Source organism: Lipophrys pholis, assembly GCF_963383615.2.
Source record: "Lipophrys pholis genome assembly, chromosome: 9".
Classification (NCBI taxonomy): Eukaryota; Metazoa; Chordata; class Actinopteri; order Blenniiformes; family Blenniidae; genus Lipophrys; species Lipophrys pholis.
The window spans coordinates 7,626,888-7,651,033 of record NC_137639.1 but is presented as its reverse complement, the minus strand read 5'-3'; the positions used below and the strand labels follow the sequence as shown (position 1 = coordinate 7,651,033).

General features: G+C 42.1%; 1 protein-coding gene across 1 annotated transcript in view; it reads right to left on the bottom strand.

Annotated features, from left to right (window-relative positions):
- znf407 (zinc finger protein 407) overlaps positions 1–20,316 on the bottom strand; it is a 201,737-nt gene extending 181,421 nt beyond the window's left edge. The window contains 3 exon segments of the mRNA XM_080470713.1: positions 11,211–13,388; positions 15,225–15,856; positions 20,213–20,316. Coding sequence (XP_080326839.1) covers positions 11,211–13,388; positions 15,225–15,789 — 2,743 coding nt within the window. The 5' untranslated portion in view covers positions 15,790–15,856; positions 20,213–20,316.
- Between the last annotated feature and the right edge of the window lie 3,830 nt (positions 20,317–24,146).

Below are 24,146 nucleotides of genomic sequence, written 5' to 3'. Positions count from 1 at the left end.
CAACAATGGAAGTCGGTCTGTCTCCATGGAAACACGGGAGGTAAGAACGCAACTTTTGTAAACGTTGCAAGTCCGTCTCCCTGTAATCGGGCGAAAATGCAACTATAGCAAGCGATTATAACAAAGATATATATATATATACATACACATATACATATACACATACATATACATATACACATATACAAGACAAAGGTTGTGCCATTGTACAAAACATTAGCCCTAAAACTAAAATTTGTTTCGAAAGTGGATGAAACTATAATAACCAAGAGTGGATGAGTGGATTGAGATCATATATGTTGTTTATAAGAAGGAAATAACTTCATTTGCCATAAGACTGCAACCAAATGTGTTCTTGACAAGATGGGAAAGATGGATCAGGCATGTTAAAACCAGTGAGGCCATCTGTTTGTATAACGTTATAGGGTATGGTTCCTTTTTCAGGTTCTTGACAGGTTTATTTCATGTCCAAAGTTTTTCTTTTTTCTTTAATAAGACAAAGGCACACCCATGTTTCCCTGTTCTAGGGAGAGTAGTTATTTAGTGGTATTATTTTAGTAAGAGTGTGTGTTATACTATGGTGGTAGGACCAATCATTCATCTCTGTACTATTTATATAGGTTTGGATGTTTTGTGGAGATTCAACTGTAATGTGCAGATGAATGTCAAAGGCAAAATGTTATGTGGGGAATTTTGTGAACCATGAAAAATATCATATAAAATTAAAAAAAGGAAGACAAAGTGTTGCAGCTGACCCATGTTGCATCTGTCCATGGCCTCCACTGCAAGACTTTACCAAATAGTAAAAGTCAGGCAAAAGAAATGACTAAAGCCTGCACTTTGTCACAAAAATGAAGCCCATGCACTTGGTGAAATGAATATTTCGTTGAGCAGGCCCGGCCAAATTCAGGCCAGCGTGACACTGTGCGACAGTCCAATCTAAGTGGCAGCCTGGTATGATATCCACGTACGCATCTTTGAGCAAACGCTCACCCCTCTCCCGGCGAATATCCCAAGACGTTCTACAATATTTATTCCAGGGGCAGCTGCTGATTTGATTAAGCACTTTGTGTAGATTACTAATTCGTTCATACACGGTTCACTTGCTGTGAGCTGGAAGTACGACACATCGAATTTTACGCCGGTAACGAAGATTGAAAGGCAAGCCTGTGCTAACAAGGCCCATAAACACAAGGGAGGACGGGGGGGGGGGGGGGGGGGTTGGGATGGCGGGGGGTGTGAGTCTACACATGGGCAACGGCAAAGCCAGCCTCTTCGTTTCACATGTCCCTACAGTGCACAACACACACACACACACACACACACACACACACACACACACACACACACACACACACACACACACACACACACACACACACACACACACACACACACACACACACACACACACACACACACAAATAACCCTCCGAGCGCCAGAACGAAGAACAGAAAAACACATAATGTCCCTATACATAACTGCGCTCTTCGCACCTAAATGTTGAGACGCTTTTCTCACAGAGACATTATGAAAACATTCACACGAGTCGCTCGGGCAAAAAAAAAAAAAAAAAAAAAAAAACCCCCAAACAAAACAGAAAACAAAAAGACGCTCACACCACCGCACCCACGCGCACCTACATCGAGATTCACGTCCCCACCTCACACCTATGCGAGTGCATACAGACGAAGGCATTATATTCTCAAAACATAATCACCCGTGGACAAACAGAAGGAGAGGCAGTCGCTCGCTCTCCTTCTCACACACACACACACACACACACACACACACACACACACACACACACACACACACACACACACACTCGCTCAGACACATCCAACCTAAAGTTGAGGTGAGAGAGAGAGAGAGAGAGAGAGAGAGAGAGAGAGAGAGAGAGAGAGAGAGAGAGAGAGAGAGAGAGAGAGAGAGAGGGAGAGAGGGGGCGAGCGAGGCGTGTGGGGAGCAGATTTGTCCAGATGGCTGGCTGAGTATGAAACATGGCAGAAAGGAGAGCGATGCAACGTCCCTCAGTTCTCACATCTTATCACATTAATACTCCACCACTCCACTTAAACAGCCTCCGTGAAACTGAAATTGACCATCAATGCGGTGTCATGTTAAATTAATATTGCCATCCACACAGGGGCGATGTGGCTCCCTCACATCCCAGATGAGACGGGGAATGACTAATTCATTTCCTGAGAGGGGAGAAGAACCTTGCGCAATGTTTCACACGCACGCGCGCACGCACACACACACTCGACGTGATGTCTTAAGTCTTGCACATGCCACACACTCCCATCACATCTTTAGCTTTAGAGGTAAATCCTTCTGTCCTCCACATGGGGTTATATTAGTTGTTTTGCCTTTTAAAAGTTGTTTTTTTATCTCCTGGTCTTGTTTTGGGTTGTTTGAGTTGAGCAAGTTAGTGGATTACAATATAGCTTCAAACGTGAGATGACATGAAGTGGATGTGAGAATTTAACTGATTTCAATTTCTTCAGATTAGATGTGAACATGCTGAAGAGTTCCCAACATGAAGAAGAACCAATAGGGGAGATTTTGTCACTTTCTGCCCAACAAAATTAGTCTGGAGCCGCAAAACGTGTTGAACCATTAAATTATAATAACAAAGCTTATAAATTTGCTTATAAAGTTTTGCTTTACACACAAACACGGTACCTTAACTATAGTTTAGAATCATAGACTGACTGTTTTAGTCATTTTAGCAATTATAGCCATTTTTTTCACTGTTTGAACTTATAAGTGATCCAGTATTACATATTTTTTATTTATTTATTTATGTTGTTGTAGTTTAGTGTTTTTAGTTATTCTAACTGTTTATGGACTTTTTTGCAAAGCAATTTGAGTTATTTTGGCTGTTTTGAACCTTAAAAAATAAAATAAAAAAACAATTTGAGCAGTTTTTGTTGTTTTTAGCCTTTTATTAAGCAATTCCTGAGCTCTTTTTAGCCTTTTTAGCTGTTTTAAGACATTTCAGGCAGGAAAGACTTTTCGACATTCAATACGGTATACAAATAACTACATAGACTTTTTCTGGAAGCTTCAGGGAGCCACTACTGACAATCTAAAGAGCCACAAGCTTGCTCTCGAGTCGACCTCTGGTCAAACGCAAACATGGTCACCTGGTGTCCTCCTCAACGATCATATAAGGAAGAAGGTCAACTACCTACATTTGAACCCAATATCAACAACCCAAGTATTCCTCAAATATTGTAAAACTAAATGCATTTCAATGCCTTGTATTGATTCAATAAGCTGACGATAGAGACCCTCGATTGGCTCTTGACCTTAAACTACTGGATGCGATTGTCATGCATCTTTCAATGACCGGTTACACTTTGGCCCTCTGGTGGAGGTGATGACATTTTGTTGCCGTTGTTGTTATGATGGAAAAATTTTTACTTTGGCAGAAGGTTTGGAGGGAGGATAGAAAAAGAAGATTGGCAACTGTTTTAAAATATGCAGCGTTGGTGAAAAACCAACGGCGAAAGTTTGGGTTGCACTTCCATAAGGTTCGGAGAGAACTGAGGCAGCACCGTCCTAAAGATTCTCACTTTCAGTCTATTACCGGGGTCAAGCGCCGAAAGACCAACATCCCTCAGTTCAGTCCGATTCATCAACTACAAGTCAGTCATATTGACCGCTGCTTCTACATATAAGGATAAAATAACAGATTATTTTATCATGTCTACTTATTTTGTGGGATTAGGCCAACAGACAAATGCTCTTATTTGGCAAGAAGCGACTTGAATAAGGAACCGTCTGAAAGCACAAAGGGAAGCTGTTAACATTTCCAACATTTCCAAAAACCAGGCCAGTTATGAAAAACGACCGGCACTGAAGCGATGACATTTGCCGCCTCACCGCCGCATATAGTAACAAAACAGGCCCATTTCCACAATGGTCCACACCTAGCAAGTCTAGAAACTGACGGAACAGACCACAGGAACATGGTCCTTTCTCGCTTTTTAGGTTGAAAAAGCTGTTTTAACTTGTGAGCTACTTCCTTTAATTTGCCACGACCCACTTGATAGATGTTTGCGTGTACGCAGGAGAGACGGGCGGAGCTACTACCAATAAGTATTTCTGTTTTGTTGGGCTAAAAATGCTGGAATTTTGGATTTGGTCATGCCAAATGATATCAAAACGTTAGGGGTCGCTCGTGATCATACAACCCGCCTAAAGGGTATAATTCTACATGACAGCGAGAGATAACTGTGTCTCTGCACACCTTGGGGACAAGCTGCTGGCCGGTAGCTGCGGGAGATCTGAAAAGCAGAAAAAGCACAACGGGGGGGCTGCTTGTGTGATGGTGCTATAAAGCGGCCGTTTCACAGTTCTGGTCCGAAAGTCGGGCATCGCAATTCAGTCTGTGCACCGCACTCTGGAGAGTGTTTAGAGGAGAATTGATCTCCTCACACAGTTTGGCCCGGTTCCTTTCCAGATCTGAAACGGCCCTCCCGAGAGGCGAGTTGTGCTCCAGCGCTCGCTCGCGGTCCCGTGCCAGCACTTCCACACACTTCTGAAGTCGGGCGACTTCCGTCTGGACGGTCCCTCCACTGCCTGCACGGTGGGCGATGCGGCGGGAGGCACTGGCATGGAAAAACAGCAATTAAATCTAGAGCTGTAAACACTTTAGTGCTGCTTTTGTTTTTAACTGGAGCTCGGCTTTTAGCTCTTCAAAGGCTTGCTTTTTGTTTCTTTTTACATCCTTCTAGGTCCAATTTTAAGCACTGAAAGTGATGATGACAGAGGAACGTATGTTGTCTATCATCCCTTTTTATTATCATCACTTTCATTAACATTCAGGCCTTGTCAGATTTTAGATTGAAATAGATTGACTCGGGTGTATATATATGTAGTTTAACACTGGCAAGTTGATCAGTTTTGGTGCGAATGAACATGCCTTCTCTTTACTGAAAAAAAAAACAATCGGACATTCGTTTTACAGAACCTTCAAGAAGACTTAAATAGTGGCCGCATTTCGGGACATTATGATATGCGAGTTAAACATGATCATTTAAATGATGTAGACACTTTTACTGGAGGTGCATTATGCCTGTTGGAGTGTGTTTTATTGAGTCGAAATCAAAAAAATGCCGATTTAATATATCAAATATCCTGTATTTGCTCTCAATCGTAGGTCTCATCCACTGCAGACAGCCATTCGAATCTTGTATACAGAATACCACAGTAACACACTGGAAAACCAATGACAGTTTTTATCTCATTAATCTTTTCTGGCAAGTAGGTTTTTTTAAAACATATCTTTGTCGTATTGTGATGGCGTGCGTCCATCTTCATCAGAAACGCTCGCGGCGTGTCTTTTATCAGCTGGCGTTACTGAGGTGCGACCGACCAGATGATGTTTCTGATGAAGATGGAAGGAACATGTCAGAGGTATGTTTTAATAACCTACTTGTCTGAAAAGACAAAGCAAAACAGTTACGGAGGAGTTTGTTTTGGGTTTTTTTTTTTTTTTTTTAATGGAAAACCAACCAATATCAAGCATGCTTGAACCCAATAAATGATCCTTTACAAAGTTAGATTTGTCTATAATTCTTATTTCCTGACTATCATGACATATCTTGAGTGGCGATCGTACCCAGCTCTGTATTCGCCGATCCTCCCCCGCCCGTTTCTGTGGACAGATTTTCCCAAAAAAGCGTTTCCACTTGCGAGAACACACCGGCGAACACACATTGAGGATTTAGGGATCTTGAAAATGTGTGCATCAAAAGTTCACTCCTGGTTCGGTAATCTCCCCCTGACACTGTGAGGTTTACAGATTATATCACCTCACTTCGCTTCCCAGGTTTCGCTATAATGTGATACACGCGTCGGCGCGGCTTCGAGGCGCACTCTGGGGTCAGACAGCTCACTCCCGTGAAAAAGTGACCAATTTGCCTCAAAATGCAAATTTCACTTGTAGCCTCGTTGGCGAGCCGCACGCGTGTGTACGTGTTTCCTTTAAGGGACAAATTGACAAATCTGTGTGCAGCCTCCCACCACCGTCTCCTGATTTCGCTGATTAATCAGCTGAATAAAAACCAGGCCTTAATTAAAAGGATCTGGACGTGCTCCCAGCTCGGAAACTGGCGGACCCCCACCGCGCTGCCCCGCGGCCCCCCCACAAACAAACTCCCGGAATAAATGACCGGCACATAAAAGGTGAATAATTCACTGTAATGAGGGAACTTAGCAATGATAACAACTGGCATATGTTGTCAAAATGAAGAGAAATTGGCGCCTTCCGCAAACAAGACCGTATAAATGAAAGTGGGGACCTAATCTCATAAACAAGAACATAACTCTGGAGATAAAAAAAAAGAAGTAAAAACCTAAAATAAATAAATAAATAAATAAGGGAGTCATCATTTGACGCCTCAGAACGTGTCCTTGACTTGATGCCGTCTGTTGGGGCCTCCGTGTTGGAAGCTTTCATTTTCTTAAGTAACACTAAGTAACTGACCTCAAAACTGAAGAGTTATGACAGAGGCTGGAATTATGAATACATATAGACCAACCATTAATAAGAAGAAAGTGGGGACTCAACATTAATCAGCGGGATTTTCACCTCCAGCTTTACGCCGTTTGATTTTAGCGGCGAGAAATCTGACTTTGGTGCACAAGGTGACTGGCGTGCATACCGGAGCAAAGTGGAAAAACATGTTTCTTCATCAGTAAATTTAAATCAACTGAAACTTCCGCCTGCCAGAGAGAAGATTTCAGAGCGGCGCAGTTTTTTTGTTTTTTTCCCCCTCCTCCTCTAAAACGTATTTTATGATGACATATCGGGAGGGCCAAGACCGGTTGGAGTTGATGGACTGAGCGTTCGTGCTCTCCCTTTTGCAAACATCATGCACTCTGGTTTCCTCAGAACACTGTAAAACGTGCGTTTCAAATTTTGGGTCGCCTCTAGTCTAAGTGTCCATAGGCGTGAACGTGTGTGTTTCAAGTGAAAACGCATAGTTTTGTCTTTTATACGTTTTGGAAAAAAAAAAAGATGCCAGTTTGCATGAAAACTGCAGGATTACTAAAAAACTATGTAGTTGGCATGCCGGGCGTCTAGATGGTGCTGTTGGCTGTTTTTGTATTGGACAGACGACCATGTTGGATTGTTGTTACGACGACGCCCCAGGAGAATATGGACTGGGAGTCATGACCCTCTGGAGGCAAACATTGTTCTTACTCTCCATCTACTCACCCATGTGCATAAGAACTATTTACAGAAAATGTCCACCCCCCCGCCCCCGTTCACACAGCGATGGAAAAGGAGCGCATTCAAAAAGTTGCATTCCACCCCCGTTTCCATGGAGACAGAACTTTTTAGAATATCGAAACGCAAAGCGTCCATTGTGACTGGGTGTCAAAGTGAAAACCTTCCACACACACACACACACACACACACACACACACACACACACACACACACACACACACACACACACACACACACACACACACACACACACACACACACACACACACACACACACACACACACACACACACACACACACACACACACACACACACACACACACACACACACACACACACATCCTGGAGTATGGACTTCAATTAAAGTCCCATTAAAGTTTAGACTGAAAGGGGGATGGACTATAGGAGGCAGAGAGGGGCATTTATTGATGGCGCCCTCACATCTCGTTCCTGCATTAAGTTGATTTTAAAAGCAATTAATACACATGGTCAGGGAGAAGTAATGGAGCGCCCCGTGTTCTTAACCTGCCGGACATCTCCCAGCCGAAGCCCTGACCAACGCAGCCCTGCTTTGCATTATAAATGACAAGATAAATCTTAATGGATTGAGGATAATCAGCTAGCCATGAAGGCTGACATATACACACATCCACGAGGCATGCCAGCACTCACACACACACACACACACGCGCACAAACATGGACGTACAGACACGGGGGAAATTAAAGGCTTTGAATACGTCTGCATTGATTATTTTAAATTATTAGCCCACCTCTCTTTGGACCTCCAATGCTTTTAGCCTAAGCTTTAACACATTTACAGAGACTTATTGACTATAATTACAACTGAGTCTTGGTAATGGACACATCAATTATGAGTCGCACATGTCTCTGACCAAGCGTTGCTCAGGGAATCCCAATCTGGGGTCCATTAGCGTCTCTCCTGCTGGTCTGAAGCTCAATCAGTCTTTACCTTCACCTCTACTGAAACAGCTATTACCTGGCTAAAGTAGATAGTGGCCTTAACATTAGCCAGAGCTGCCAGAGAATGAGGCTGCATCCACCGTCATTCTAAAAAAACAAAGACCAAATAGCTGAGGAGCAACACAAAGACATTCTTCAACCAGAATCGCACTTTATATCAGTTACAGCAGGTTTAATAATTCATGAGGGAAAAGTTGCGAGAGACGATTAAATTACACGTAGATGCCAGTCATGCTTCTAGTATTCCCTTCAAATCCGCGAGTTAAAAATATATTGATAAATTGCGACGCTAAAGTTTCTTAAAATAAATGCTAATTCAGAGATAAAATATACACGGAATATTCCTGGATACCATTATGTCTCGTGATGCTTTGACAGACTCACTGTAGGCTGCGGGATACTGTCAGCTTTAATTGATCTACTTTAATATTGCATGCAAAATCGAGCGTTGCGGCTTCTTCCTGTTTTTATATGGACTATATCCGCGCTTACACACAGCCCGTATTGGATATAGTGACAAGAAATGGAGCGCTTTCCTGAATGGGTCATAAACCGAGACATAATTTGTATTTAGGTCACAAGAAAAGATAAACCCAAAATGTACTTACACTTATTACAACACAAGCAGGTGTAATATTTCATTCTTTTACTGAATACAGCATTTAACTCTCACACAGCCGCAAACGGAAGTGAATCGTTACCGGAACTAGATGCAGTAGGTTTTAGAAGAAGAATTGGGAGGGAAACCAAGCTGCACTGTGTTTCTCAGCTGATTTTTTTTTGTTTGTTTGTTTGTTTTTAAAACAGCTGTAAACCACCCACCGTTCACCATGGATCAACCTCACCATAGCAGCATTAGCAGCAGAGTGGCTAAAACCTTCAACGGGGAAATATTTCAAAGTAGAAAGCAAAAAAAATAAAAAAAGTCACTTGAAAGATCTGCAACTTTTCAAGACGTGGAAGTCAAAAAAAAGAATTAAAAGTTGGTCAAAGAAAGAAAGCAGTTGAAGTTTGAGCCTAGAAGGCTCCCGTAGTCCCATAAGCAATGCCAATAATTTTGTAAAGGCACGGCTGTCCACAACACGCAAGAATAGTGAGGTGTGTGCGTGTGTTCAGTAAGATACACGCCCGAAAATACCTTCCTGCAGATCAGTGGTTCTCAAACTTTTTACACCGAGTACCACCCAGAAAATACTTGGCTCTCCAAGTACCACCATAATGACCAACACTATACAGTAGCCTAGTAAGCCTCAGCATTCATCACAAACAAGGCAGAGGTTTTACTCCTAAAGAAGTATATTTAATATTGTCAGCCATTGTAACATTTTACACAGTTAGATTAGTAACACTACGCTTAAATATAGGACAATTAAAGACTGTACTTAAATAATGATTCAATTAAAATATATTGCACAGAAAAGTTAAATAAAACATTGTACTTAAATAAATGAAAAACAAACAAACAAAAAACTGTTCTTAAAGATTAAATAAAACTACTGTACTTAAATGTTAAGTAAAGAATGTACTGTACTTGATAAAAAAAAATCAAAACAGGCTGCCTGAACTTCACACACTGCTGTATGGCTGCTTTCTGAAACACACACACACACACACACACACACACACACACACACACACGCACACACACAGAGGAAGAACAATAAGATTAAGAATAAAACTATGATAAAAAAAAAAGATGGTCAATGGATTCTAGTGAATGTCTCTCTATCATTCTACTATAGATCTGGGATCCCCCCCCCCCCTCCCTTCTCGTGTCACATGGCCCCTGCTTGAGCCAATCGAAAATGAAACATGGCTGGCATTTCAGGAAATGATGTTTTATTCACAGACGATAAACATTATGAAGTAGATCACGGCTTTAGAAGCGATCGAAGCATCTCATCTTCAATCGTCCAATTCATCCATATTTGTAATGAGCGGGCAGCGTTACGGCAGTTGCGGCACTTCGTGTCACGATCGCCCGTAATGCTACGCTTAGCGACCCGCTAACCTCCGGGACTCGACGTGAAAAGTAATTTTACACACAAAATTCTTCACTTTTTTCACAGAGCTGCTAAATCCTGTGTTTTCAGGTGCAGTACAGACTAAGTTACGGGTATAAACGCTCTACCGTGGGTTGCCGGGATGCAAACCCAGAAATTAGGTCCTTTTGTCGGGGTCGGTCCACAGAAAGCCCCGCTGAATAACCGTTTTCACATAAAAACTTTATTTTTTGTAAGAACTCGATTGTATATGTCGTTATTCATGGTACAGTGGAGGAACTCTTGGAAATTCATGTTCATAAACGTTGTCCGGAGCTGTGTAGGAAGAGATGCCCACTTGTGCCCACCATCAGATGGGCATGACAACGCCGACTGGCGACTGGCCTGTGACCCCGCAACTAATTAGTTCACGTGCCGGTTCCAAATTTTCAAGAAAAACATTTTATATGGTGAGATATGAACGTAAAAGCAACAGCAGTGAAAACAGTCAAAATGAGGTTTAGGGCCCAAAGGGTTAAAAACCTCCACCTCTTGCCATCAATTCTTGCCTGCTACCGTGAATAACTGTTGATGCCAGCGTATTTATATTTATTTCAGTGATCCTTTGGCGTACCACTAGAGGGAGCCCCGTGTACCACTAGTGGTACGCGTACCACACCATGAGAATGACTGCTATAGAAGATAAACAAAGAATAAGCTCTTATATATATATATATTATATTTTTCATACCATATAAGCCTCTTTACTGGTCAATATACTTAGAAAAGTATGGGATCAGGAAAGCAACGGTATCAGCGAATACTCCCTCTGTGGTTACGGGAAATAGTGAAGCTATTCCAGGGGGCAAGTATGAACTATTTACAGTTGAACTCACTCTTCAGCCAACCTCCACCCCACCTTCTGCACAGTGCCGTTTACCTTTCTGGGATGTGAGTGTGGAGGAGGAGTGAGAGGAACCCGACACGTACCTGTGTGTGTGCGGATGTGTGCCAGGAAGGCCATGGAGTTGCTGCTCTTGCACACCTTGCCGCAGTATTTGCACACGCTGCCCTGGTTCTCCTCGCGCTCGCGGTTGATCTGCTCGGTGTCCTCCAGCACGTACTTGTTGACCTCCCTGAGGAGCTCCTCGTGCTTCTCCTTGATGTGCACGAAGAGCTCCTGCTCCGACGTGAAGCGCTCGGTGCACTTCACGCACTTGAAGCTGGCGCCGCCCTCGGGCAGCTCCTCCACGCTGTTCTGCTCGTTGCGGAGGTGGGCGGCGCTGGTCAGGTGCTGGTGCAGGTTGCTCTCGGTGTAGAAGGACTTGCCGCACACCAGGCAGTGGAAGTGCCTCTCCTTGGACGGGTGCTTCATGGAGATGTGAACGTTGAGGCCGCTGATGCCGTCCGCCATGAAGCCGCAGTCCTCGCAGCGGATGCGGGAGCTGTTTCCTTTGGCTTCCTCCGTCGGTTTCGCCTCCTTGTGCTTGAGCTTTTTGACGTATGCTGAATTGGGCGACAGGAGGCCGGACGGCGCCGGCGACCCTCCGGTCAGACATATCACGGCGGCCTCGCCTTCCAGAGCCAAACCTTCCTGCAGAGCCTCCTCCTGCTCGGCGGGCGCCTTCACCGATACAATGCAGGCGTCAAGTTGAAGCGCTGCGGACATTCCTGTATCTGCGGTCACTTGGTCTTTGCCTTTCTGTTTGGCCCCGTCCTCCTGGCTCTCTTGCTGCGTGGACGGATCCACTGAAACCTGTCCTCCCGGACGCTGCTGCGGTTCAGACGTTGCCGTTTCCTCAGCCGTATCTGCGTCGCCGCCAGAAGCAGATTGAATACTGTTCGCTTGCGTCTCATCGGTGTTGTCGGCCACATTAACCGCAGCGTCAGCGGGCCCGGTGGAGACGGAGGACACGCAGGTATCCTGGCTCTCCTCCGCTTCAGACTCTTCTGCGGAGCGCAGAGGTTCAGAGTCGGGCTTACAGCTGGCCTCACAAAGCTCAGTCATCTTCTTTGGGTTTTGCTGGACTGCCGGCGTGCTCGGCCGTCCCTCGCTCCTGCCCGGGTCCACGTATTCCCGGCTCTTCTGCTTGTGCTCCTCCGTGTTGGCGTGGAGAGACATTTCCCCGGTTGTTGCGGCACAATAGCTACACGCTAAACAGACGTACTCAAAGTCCCCGCTGTGACTTCGCTTGACATGAAGATGGAGGGAAGGAATCGACTGGGCTACAAAATCACACAGGCAGCAAACATAAGGGGAGTCGAGTTTATTGGTTTTCCGGCTCGTGTCCGACAGAGCCGGCTCCTCCGCGCCCGGTTCTTTGGAGACTGCGCCGTCAGATTCCTCGTCTTTGTTGGTGTCCGAGGGGATTCTTGGGTCCTGACCTTGTGTGCTTGCGGGGTCCTGCAGGGACGGACCTGTGCGATTGGTGACGGGAGATTTACTCGCGCACTCCTGGGCTCGTTTCACGTGTTTCTTTGTGATGCAGTGACGATCCATGTCCCCTTTGGTCACGCAGCTGTAACTGCACAGGGTGCAGCTGTAGCCGTAGTCTTTGCTGTGCTTGCGGCGGATGTGAACGCTGAGGTTGGTGGCGTTGGACACCACCAGGCCGCAGTACGTACACGTGGTCGTGGAGCCTTGCTTTGGTCTTCCTCTTTTCTTCCTGGGAGGTTCCTGCTCGGAGTCGTCCTCCTCAGCCAGCACGGATTTAGCCGCCTCTGCTGCCTCGTCGCTTTCTTCTCGTTCTTCGCTGGAAGTCGCCGCCGCCTCCTCGTCCTCTCCGCCAGGCGCCTGGGCCACATCTTCGACGTGAGCCTCGTCTCGACTCACGGTCTCAACGCAGGCTTGAAATGATGAACAATCTCCACTCTGGTTTTCTTTCTGTTGCTCCACGTGGCTGCTCGAGCTCAGGTGGGCCTCCATCCACGCGACGGTGGCTGAGAAGACGTTGCACAGCTTGCAGCGGTACCAGTCCTGGTCCGGGTGTTTGCCTCGGATGTGGCTCTCCAGCATTGCCACGGTGCCCATGCGATATTCGCACAGCGGACACTTCAGCTGGAACCTGGAGAGCGGACGCTTGAGGGCCACTTGCGCCGGAGCCGCCTTCCCGGAGCTGCCTGGGTCCTCAGCGTCCTCCTTCTCTTGGATCGTCTCATCGGCATCAACTGAAAGACACGTTGAACATAAACCATCAGCAAGTATGGAAATGTATAATATTTTTCAGAATTATTTACCAAACTATGTGGTAAATTCTCTATATGACTTTATCTGTTTTCCCCGTTCAATTCCACTAAGAGTCATTTTTATATATAAAAAAAACAAAAACAAAAGCCCATTTTTCTGTAGAAATGTTATTATAATTAAAAGTGGTATGTTTAGCAGAATAGAATATTATGTTTTTGTCTGCACTTAATTTTCCTCATGACTGTAATCTGATTACTTCAAGCTGTAATATCTGCACTGTGCCTTTAAACTGCAACTTCAAACTTCTTGTTTCTTTCCACATTATGAAAACTATTATTATTTTGTTATTCTTTATGTTACAACAGCATTCATGTAATGACCTGTATAGCCAATTTTACACAGACCACACGATATAATATTGTTGTAATCCACACGTAATGTTGAGAATTGTCATTATTTCAATCCAACTTTATATATAGTCCCAATTAAAAGTAGAATAGAGTTCACCTTCCTGCAGGACGACGACCTGAAACTTACAGCCAGAGCTGCGACGGAAAGTTTAGATCGAAACATATTCACGTGTTACACTGAACAAATCAAAATCCAGACCTGCATCAGATTAAAAATCTCCTGGATGATTTGAAAACTGCTGTTAACAGACGCTCTCCATAAAATGTGGAAAAGTTGAAAGACTTTCACAAGCCATGTAACTGTCCAACTGCATTTGGAGGTAAAATCAATGTTACCTGGTAAATAACAACAACTCTGCGACATTTACTGCCGTTTTACTCTCGACTGAACTGTTATCAATGTTAAACAGACACACCACATGTTGACAATCAATATAAATCAGACTAATTCAGCAACACCAATGTCACATTAATGTCTAACTCACGTCTCTATTATTATATTTCTAGAGTTTCCATTTGATTAAGAAGTGAACAAGATTACATCAGTGAGTGACTTTTCACATCATTAGTGAAAAATAAAGCATTTTATGACGCCATGATGGAAACGCAGACAATTTATCTGTACGCATTCTGTTCATCGGTTATTGTATAGATGCAAAAGGTTGCAAAATGCAGGACTTCAGGATGTTTCAGTGTATTCTGAGTCGTTAAAATGGAACTTTAAGGTGAGGATATTTTTCCCCCACTAATTTTCTGGTAATAAATTGAATTGATACTTTCATCATGTACACTCTGCGTCACAACAAAGAAAAACGTTAAAGTTTTAATTTAAAGGTTATTATGGTACTATTTTACCAGTCCGGCCCACTCCAGATGAAACTGGGCTGAACGTGGCCTCGGAACTAAAATGCGTTCGACTCTTTATCACGTTCGTTATGAAGAGTTCAGGTCTTGTTTTACTTGTGAAAAGCTGGGGTGGGAGAAATGCCCTAAGACACACTATAATATCACAAAACCATGGCTGGAGTTGGAATTTTAGTCCAAATGGTTTGAAATATCACCTTCTGAATATTTTACTTCTCTTTAAATAAAATCAATATAAAATATGACGAAAGCTCTGCGGACTGCAGAAAAAGCTGCTCCATAACGAGTGTCTGATGCTCCTCCACACCTGCATGTTCACATAAAACAAGCTGGTCCTGGAGAATGATCTATTTATTTCCACACACTTATGAGTTCAAAAATGTCTCACTCTGGATTTGCACTGTTGTGAATTCACTGTACGTCGCTATGAAATGGACACAACTGTGATTTCCACCAACAGCTCCGACCATAAATCCTCCAAAGAGAAAATGAACTGTGTGACCTGATGTGAGCTCAGTGGAGCCGAGCGGGGGGGGAACTCACATGTGTAGGGGGTGTCTTTGGTGTGGTATCTCTGGATGTGGACGTCTAACGGAGCTTTGTCCCTGAACTCTTGCCCGCAGTAGTTGCAGGAATGAATAATCTTGGGTTTCGGGGTCCGCTTGCTCAGCCTCCTCTCCTGGGTGGGAACGGCCTCGTCTTGATCCGCCTGCGGTTTGTCTGCCGCGCTTTGTTTTCTGCCCGGACTCTTCCCGTCGTCTCCAGCTCCGTCGGCAGCGCTCTCCGTCTCCATCTCCACGTCCTGCCGGATCTCGTCGGGAGTCTTTGTGCTTTTCTCCGAGGTTTTCCCGTGCTTCCGCGCGTGGTGGATCTTTAGCGATCTGGGGAATTTGGTTGAAAAGCCACAGCTGGCACAGACAAAGTCCCCGTCGTTGTTGTCGTCGGGCCTCTCCGTGGGGTCCTTCTCTGCGTCGGCGGGCTCGCCGACCCGGCCGTCTCCCGCGGGTTCCTCCATTATCACGTCGTCTGGCTGCACCTTTGCGCCGCCGTCGTTTCCAGGCATTTTGTCCTCAACTTTCCCGTCTCCTGACTTCACCGTTTCATCCATTTCATGTCCTGCTGTGATGATGCACAACAGTGAGTGTGATGACTATCATCAGCGCTGGATCAAAATCCTGGGGGGGTGAGGAAAAGAGAAGAGAAGAAAAAAAACAGAAGCACTTATTTTGGGCATTTCATTTGATTGACAGAAATCAGAAAACAAGTTGGTTGCATTTTGGATGAGTTACCACAAGTTTCTCACGCCCGTCTGAGCTCCTGCAGGCAAATGTCGCCATCTAGTGGCTGAACGCTTGAACTGTCACTTAAAAAGGAAAGCAACGTGAAGCTGCAGTTGAGCTTTTAGACGCCACATCAGCCACAACATTACAACCACTAACAGGTGAAGCGATTGTGTCTTCATCAAAATGATTTCTGACAAGCAGAAAGGAAGTGTAAAGGTTTGACTGAGTTGTATGGAGGTCAGTGTGTCTAAAAACTGGAGATGTGGTCCGAGGAAGGATAATCTGCATCAGCGAACGCCTGCTTACTGATGCATGCGGTCCAAAACAAAGCTCCACATCAAGATTTAATCTGCTCCTGACATCTTGATACAGCTTCAGAGGAGACTCACCGTATTAACCAGTTGGTCAGAATGTTATAGAGCATCTACATTAATCCAAATCTGATTGGTAAATGACCAAAAGACTAAATCAGCCCAATACAATGGGGCTCTGAAATACACAACAACTTTAGGTTCAAGTTTTAAGAAGCCAGTTTTCTAATAATTCACACGAGCTGCTGTAGTTTGTGACTTTCGTTGAGACAATGATTAAGTGACTTCAGTAAATGGGAGATGTGTTTAAAGTCTTTATTGAAGCAGAAGTGACTCCAAGGATGTAAAGCCACATATCACACCAAAAGTGAATTGAAACAATAAAGTAATGAAGCAGAACGTGTGTGACGAGGCAGAAAAGTAAAGAAGAGGTTTGGTTGATCATCAGTGTTGAAATGTGTCTTTTGTACTGATGTTGGAGCTGCTCAGATTAACAAGGACGTGGAAGAGGACGAGAAGACAAGAGATCAGATCCTGATTCACACATTTCCCGCTCGGATTTTTTATCTTAGATATTTGATTTTAACAGTCATCTGAGATTTTTTATTGAATGAGAATCACAGGAAAAAGACAGAAAAGGGGATCAGAGCTGAATTTTTGGTTTCTGTAAACTGAAACGGTTTTAAATACAAGTTTAAACAAAGCGTTGTCTTTGTTTAAAGCCATTTTTCATCAAAAACATCCCAAATACTCAAAACACCAAAGGAGGAATAAGGCAAGGGCCAAACCACAACAAAACACTTTCACACTGATTTTATTGAATCGTTGATGCACTCATTATTTATTTAATTCAGTATATTTTCAACATTATGTCGAGCAAAACAGAGCGCAATCATTTAAAATAGCTCGGGTGTTGGAAGTCACTTCAGTTAAACAACCACACGAAGACCCATTTACTCCAAAGTGGGACGTGAACAGTAAAATGGAAAATATTATAACCTGGAAATTCTGACAACTCCCATTTGTTTCTCTTTGTTTCCAAAGTAGAAACATTTAAAGCGAACAAGGTGGCAAGTTTTCACTGATCGAGCTGCACAAACGGAGATAAGCTGTGCATCGCAAGCAGATTGGAAGTCGTAGACACACGTTTTAAAATCAAACAAAAAGTGTTCGATTACTTTAAGATTAGGATTAACATCAGTGGGTCAATTTGTTATGCAGAAAAATCAATTTTTATAAATAGTTTAGGAACATTTATCTTCAAACATGGAGGTATAGGCCTGATCAATATTCTTCTTACCTCGAGTGTGTGTGTGTGTGTTCGCTCAAGCTTTACTTGTTTCTAACAAGCCTAAGCTTATTTGTACTTGCATAGTACTGAAAGTCTAAAAACTAGATTAGTGTGAAAATGTGTTTTAAAGTCCATTGAACAAACACTTAAGTTAAACGAGGCTCAGTCAGAAGAAGAGCCGCCTGACGCCACTCCCTGAGATTACCAAGTCAAAATGCATTTTGATCCTTTTTATCAGCCATTTGCTGGGGCATCTTTTGCAAATGAAATCTTAAAAGTACTTTTCTTTTTCATTTGAATTAGGTCACAGAATACAAAAATACGGTTTGGAGGATTGATTATTGATTTTATTAAAGAGTCCAAAAAGTTGCATTTTAATCTGAAAATGAAAAGGCATTTCTGTTAATACATTTCAAATTGATTCTTGATTCATATTCGCTTGTATATGAATCTATGATTAAAAAAAAAAAAGCTGTTCCTAAGTGATCAAATTGACACCTATGTGACCGTTTGCAGCAGTGCTCTCCCGGCTCCAGCATCTTTTATGTTCTCGACCTGCTCCAACACACCTGATTGCATAGAGGGGGGATTTATTGGGATTTATGGGAGCCTGGGGACGGCATAGTCTTTCCATCCAGGTGAGTCGAAGCAGGTTTTTCTTGTGAAACATGGAGCACACCAGGCCTCCAGGATCACAGAAAAAAAAAAAAAAATCAATGCAACAGAAATCAACTTCCCACTGAAGACCAGAAAAATACTGTGCGCTCTATTTTCACGATTACAAGATCAAGACTGAGCGAGAAATGCTTTACGAAAGTAAACTTGCAAGACACGAGACGTTTAGGTAATTAAAGTCTTAGTACATTATGTACACACATTCTGGTTTGGAGGCAATATGAAGAAATCTGGTGACCAAGTCCAGTTTGTTAAAGACTTGAGAGAAATATCGGGCTGACATAATGAGCACTTTGGAAGGTGTTTTAGGTTATTTCAACTTTCTACCTTTGAGAATAGCGTCGTAATATTCGATTTCACTCAGAACTTGTATTTATTCTATTTACACGCCAGAGTCCTTCTCAAAGGGACTTTTACCTCCTAGATAAAAAAATACTTCAAATAATAAATAAATAAATAAATACATACAAAAGGCATGATAACCAACATGGGGGGGGGGGGCAAATAAAATTTAAAAAAAATGGAGAAAGAAAAAAAGGTAAACTGCTACAAAGAGAAACTGGTTAAAATAATTAAGTTCCTTCCTTCCTGTATCCATAAGACTCTATAACTCCTCCATGTAAATGTCTGCAGAGTTTTTAGTTATTTTCATCCTTTTTTGTGCTTATATTAGTCTCCGTTAAGCCTTGTTGATAAAAATAATAGATATATATATTCAAAATTACTTATTTCAGTCTTATCCTGTTTCATTTGATATACAACTTGCTGTTTATTCTGTGTGGAGTAATGCTAAAAAGGAACTTCCCACTGGGATTAATTATTTCTCTTCTAACAAGTCGAAATCGTCTGAAAAATAGAAGAAAAACAAAGGATGAAATCGCAAAGCTATGATAGAAAAACTGCTGAAAACGTAATAATTACCTCCAAGAAAAAGGTAAATGGAACCGTGTAAATACAACATAAGATAGTTTCCAAGTCAAGTCAAGTCAGCTTTATTTATACAGCACTTTAAAACAGTTGTGGCTGAGGCCAAAGTGCTTTCCAATAAAAGACTAAATAAAAAAGTACAGTAAAGAGTAAAAAGTCTTGGTCTTGACTAACACATTACTTGAGAATGAATCGTTGAGCTGCTCACTGTCACCTTCTCCTGTGCATTTCAGTACAACGCCAGATAAAGAGGATTATGGGAATAAAAAGATTTCTCTAAAGATGCAAGTGTAGATTTTACCAGGAAAACACAATAATACATTAAACGTCGACTTGAACTATGGAGGGCAGAAAGTCATCGCAGAGCCAGCCGGGCAGAAGCTACCAGTGTCAATCAGATGCAGAATATATTAGTTAGGTAGGTACACTGTCAATAACAAGCCCATTAACACAAATCTGCTCATAACGCGGATTCTTTACTTCGTATTTTTATAGTGAAGAAACGCGTTTCCAGCGGTTCATCCGAGCTCAATACACCAACACACCAGCTCTCAAGTAGTACTAAAGTTAACTGAAGACATTCCACACAGCACGCGACAAACTGCATCAATGACGGGGGAGAAGAAAAAAAAAAACAATCGCTTCTGCGGCAGAAAAAGTTGTAACAAATTGCCCTTCGGATCAGAAATGATCCGAGTTGCGGAGATGTTGCGTTCCCGGTCCATCAAGCTGACTGCTGCTAACCTGCTAACTAGCAACATGTTCCCCAAACCGACAGTGATGGACGTGCAGCCCGTCCAATCAAAACGCTTCATCAGCGGGGGCGTCCAATCACCGCGCAGCTGAGGCGGGACTACGACCCTCCGGAGCTTGGAAAACGACGGCAGCACAGAGGCCCAAAAAGGAGGCTAACATCGACCTCCGAAAGAGTGATCTCAAATGGAGCAACAGTGCAGAATAACACGGCGGAGTGTGGATTGGAGCCCATTTAAATGCACCACATGGATTACATAGTCCCTCCAAGCGAATATAAAGTGAACTTACCTCTTGTTAAGGGAAGACTTCCACTGTCCGCGCTTTTTGCTGCTAGACACAAATGGCGTACCGTAGCGTGAGCCATGCGTCACAGAAGGCGGCCTCGCGCCGTCGCTGCTTCAGTTTTTTTTCCTTCCACATCAGCTGATTCCATCACGTGATACGTTCTGGAACCGCGGGAAAAAAACAAAGTTGCTGCTGGTGCAGTTATGAATAACAACAATAATAATAATAATCATAATCATCATAATCATAATTATAATAATAATAACGGTCAAATATATATATATATATATATATATATATATATATATATATATATATATATATATATATATATATATATATATATATATATATATATATATATATATATATATATATATATATATATAGTACCATTCAGAGACAAGGCAATTCACAGTGTTTGACATGGAAAAAAAAGAAATGTATTAAGGAAGGCAATTAATAATCTTAAGCAATTAAGATTATGATGTACATCAAAACAAAAGGAAAAATAAAGTACAAGCTTTATTAAGACAAACGTAATAAAAAAATTATCCTGTGCAAATACTAGTGTCTTAAGTCCTGACTTTGTGTTGGTGACGACTCTTGATGAGCTGCAGCTTTCCAACAGAGATCTGTAAACACACCGTAAACACAATAATCAAGCCTACTAAAAATAAATGCATGAATGAGTTTCTCTAAGTTGCTTCAAATTCCTTTAATTCTTGCTGGTGTGAAGCTGATTTTGTTGTCATTTTAAGGTGGTTGTTGAATTTCGGGTCTGACTTCATTATCACACCCAGATTTCTGCCTTGATTTGTTGTTCCTGCATGACAGGAAGTCAAGATGAGCACTGACCTTTAACCTTTCCTCCTTGGGGCCTAAAACGACGAGGCTCTGCTTTTTTTTTTCTGGGTTAAATTGTGTTATTGAGCATTATTCATAAATATGCCATGAAAATGTCTACTTTTATGCAATTACAATATACAGTACATGCCAAACATGTATTCCATTTACAAACATGTGCAGCCATCAAAATATCACGTAAAGACCACACAGAATTTCACACCTGTTGTTGCTCAGATTAATTCGATGCAAAATATATATATTTTTTGTTGTTCAAATTTTTAGTAAATTTGTTTTTAATACACCTACTCTTTGAATACTATTGACTTGCTACGTCAACTGAACAATCCAGAAACTGTCCAAATCATTGAAGATTTTTAGTCTGAACAATAGTGGATTTGTTGGTTCTCTGGAGGTTTTGTTTATTTAAGATCCCAATTACTTTTTGTTTTTTACATATATTAGAATGAGATGCATTTATTGATGTTTAATAACAAGGTTAGAACGCAGATAATTTCCCTACCTTGATTGTGCATGATTATAAAAATAGATTTGATTGCCATTGATGGGTTATGTCATACATACATACATGCGCCGTACACTATTTTAATTTAATGAAATCTAACCCTCTATATATCTAATATTGTCTTGCATTCAAAGATATCCTTAGTTTGCTACCAACAAGTAAAATAAAGAGTAACTAAGCTGAATCTGCAGTACGATGAAGGCCGGTCATGCGGCCTGCACAGACACTGAGTGTATTTTTCTCTTTCTCCATGAAACGGTCAGCACATGATGAATGGCCGCTCCCATTTGACACCCAATGTTCGCCTCATGGAAACACTGAAGATGGATTAATGCACGGGCATTAATTGATTAAGTAGCCCGACAGGTCAGGAGGTGATAAATGATACCTCCTGGAATGAATACAGTTTACTTTTGCAATAATTTTCTTTAATTCATCACAGTCAAAATTATATGACATGGATGGTTTGAAACACAAATGCCCTCCTCCCCCCCCCCCCCGCCTCCTCCTCCTCCCTCCAGCCCCCATTTTTCATTAGGATTCATCATTCATTTTTCTCCATTAGTTGTATATTAAAAAGGGAGAAGCGGGCTTTGGCGGACACAAACTCGCTGCCTCCCTATTACACTTGTTTTTTAAAGGCTCACTCTGAGAGTCACCTAAAATACCCCTGACAAGTGTGTGTGTATGTGTGTTTCTGTTCATCAGTCCATCTTCCTCACCTGTTTTTCTACAGCTTCATTCACACAGTAGACATGGAGTCTGTCCCGAACAACGACAAGAGAAAAGCAGCATGAACAGTGTCAACCAGACAAGAAAGCAGCCTTTACATGCTAACAAGTGTGTCTTTAGATTGTTGGAGAAAACAGCAGGATCCAGTGCAGCCGGTCTTTACCTGTGAGCCGAGGGTGCAAACCACGTGCCTTGCCACCAATATCTCTTCCATACGTTGATTCATTTGTCATCATTACTCACTCTATCCAGGCTGAGGTCAAGATGAGAGTCATAAAAGAAAAATCACGCTTTTGACTTGTGTGAGGATCCTGAAATGCCGTGAGAAAATATAAGTAGCAGCAGGAGGAACAAGCAACATTCACCCAGACCGGGAGACTGTAAAACCACAGTGGTTGCCACGTTGACAGCGTGAGTTTGTAAAAACATGCATAATGCATCAGTTATAGGAGAAGATGTTTGGACATTTCATTGTACTTTGCATCAGATATTTTCAGTAAAATTGCCTTTATGTTGATATTGGAGTCATTTTTTTGTAGTAATTGTTTGGTTTTTGACCACCAAAATTTTTTTGACATCTACTCTGTGCCTAAAAAAACCCCATTTCAAGCTGAAATTCAAAGGTTATTTTGGTGCTATTTTACCAAAATTGAGCTTTATATGGCCCCTGAACTAAAACGTGTATGACCCCCCAGCTGTGGAGCAGGAATATCAACATAATTACATCCAGGAACCACAAACGGCACCGTTTGCCAACAGAACATACTCATAATAAGCTATAAATCATGACCGTTTTGAAAAGTTTCCATGTTGCAAAGCTGTGAATCTATGTGTTTGATCTATGTTTGGAAAAACGTGCAAAAATTTAATTAGAGGAGCTCAATTAGATTATTGTGCACAGATAGACTTGTTTTTAATTTTGGTGTGTGTGTGTGTGTGTGTGTGTGTGTGTGTGTGTGTGTGTGTGTGTGTGTGTGTGTGTGTGTGTGTGTGTGTGCGCGCGTGTGCGTGTGCGTGTGAAATCTTTAAAGATAATGAATATAATATTGACATTAATTTACTCAGGATAATTATTTTAAACATGATTTTAAAAAGGCTCTGTACTATTGTGATCATATTAAATATTATATATTATATTATATATAAATTTAATTAATTTCGGAAAACTTACTTTCCTCCTCAAACCACAAGAGAGTAGTGTTGCACCACACACGGTTCATGATGAAACCATTTACATTTATGGGTTTTTGACAACACTGCAATCTCGAGTCCACATTATTTGTTTTATCGGTTGTTGCGTGTGTTAATCATCGATGAGTTCATTCATATAGTTTGCACAGTATTAAAATGATGGAATTGTTTAAAGTTTAGATTTCCTAAACAGAGGTGCAGTTGAATATGAGACCATTCTTTCAAATATCATTTTAAATAAGAAGTACTGATGAAGTTGAGAAGGACGTGAGGCCGCCCAGACAAAGTTACAATATGTGCGGTATGGATCTTATTTCTTAAATTACATATCCTGCTGGTGTCATCCCCACATGACTTGCAGACACACTCAATGTAGTTTCCCCACGACAGTCTTGCTTTAACGTTTGTATTGCACTTCAGAATTACCAGTAGTTACCCAACACATTTACAAAAACACAGAATAAGAGGATTGAATCAGGAGAAAAGTACACAAAAACTACAAATACCTATTACTTATCACACTTAATATAAATCGAAGTGCATGAAAATACAGAACAAAGAAAGTATGTGCACTCTTGGCACCCATGTGTAGTGTGGTTTTATTCATTCATTCATTTTGCAATTTGGTATTCAGATCTTAGT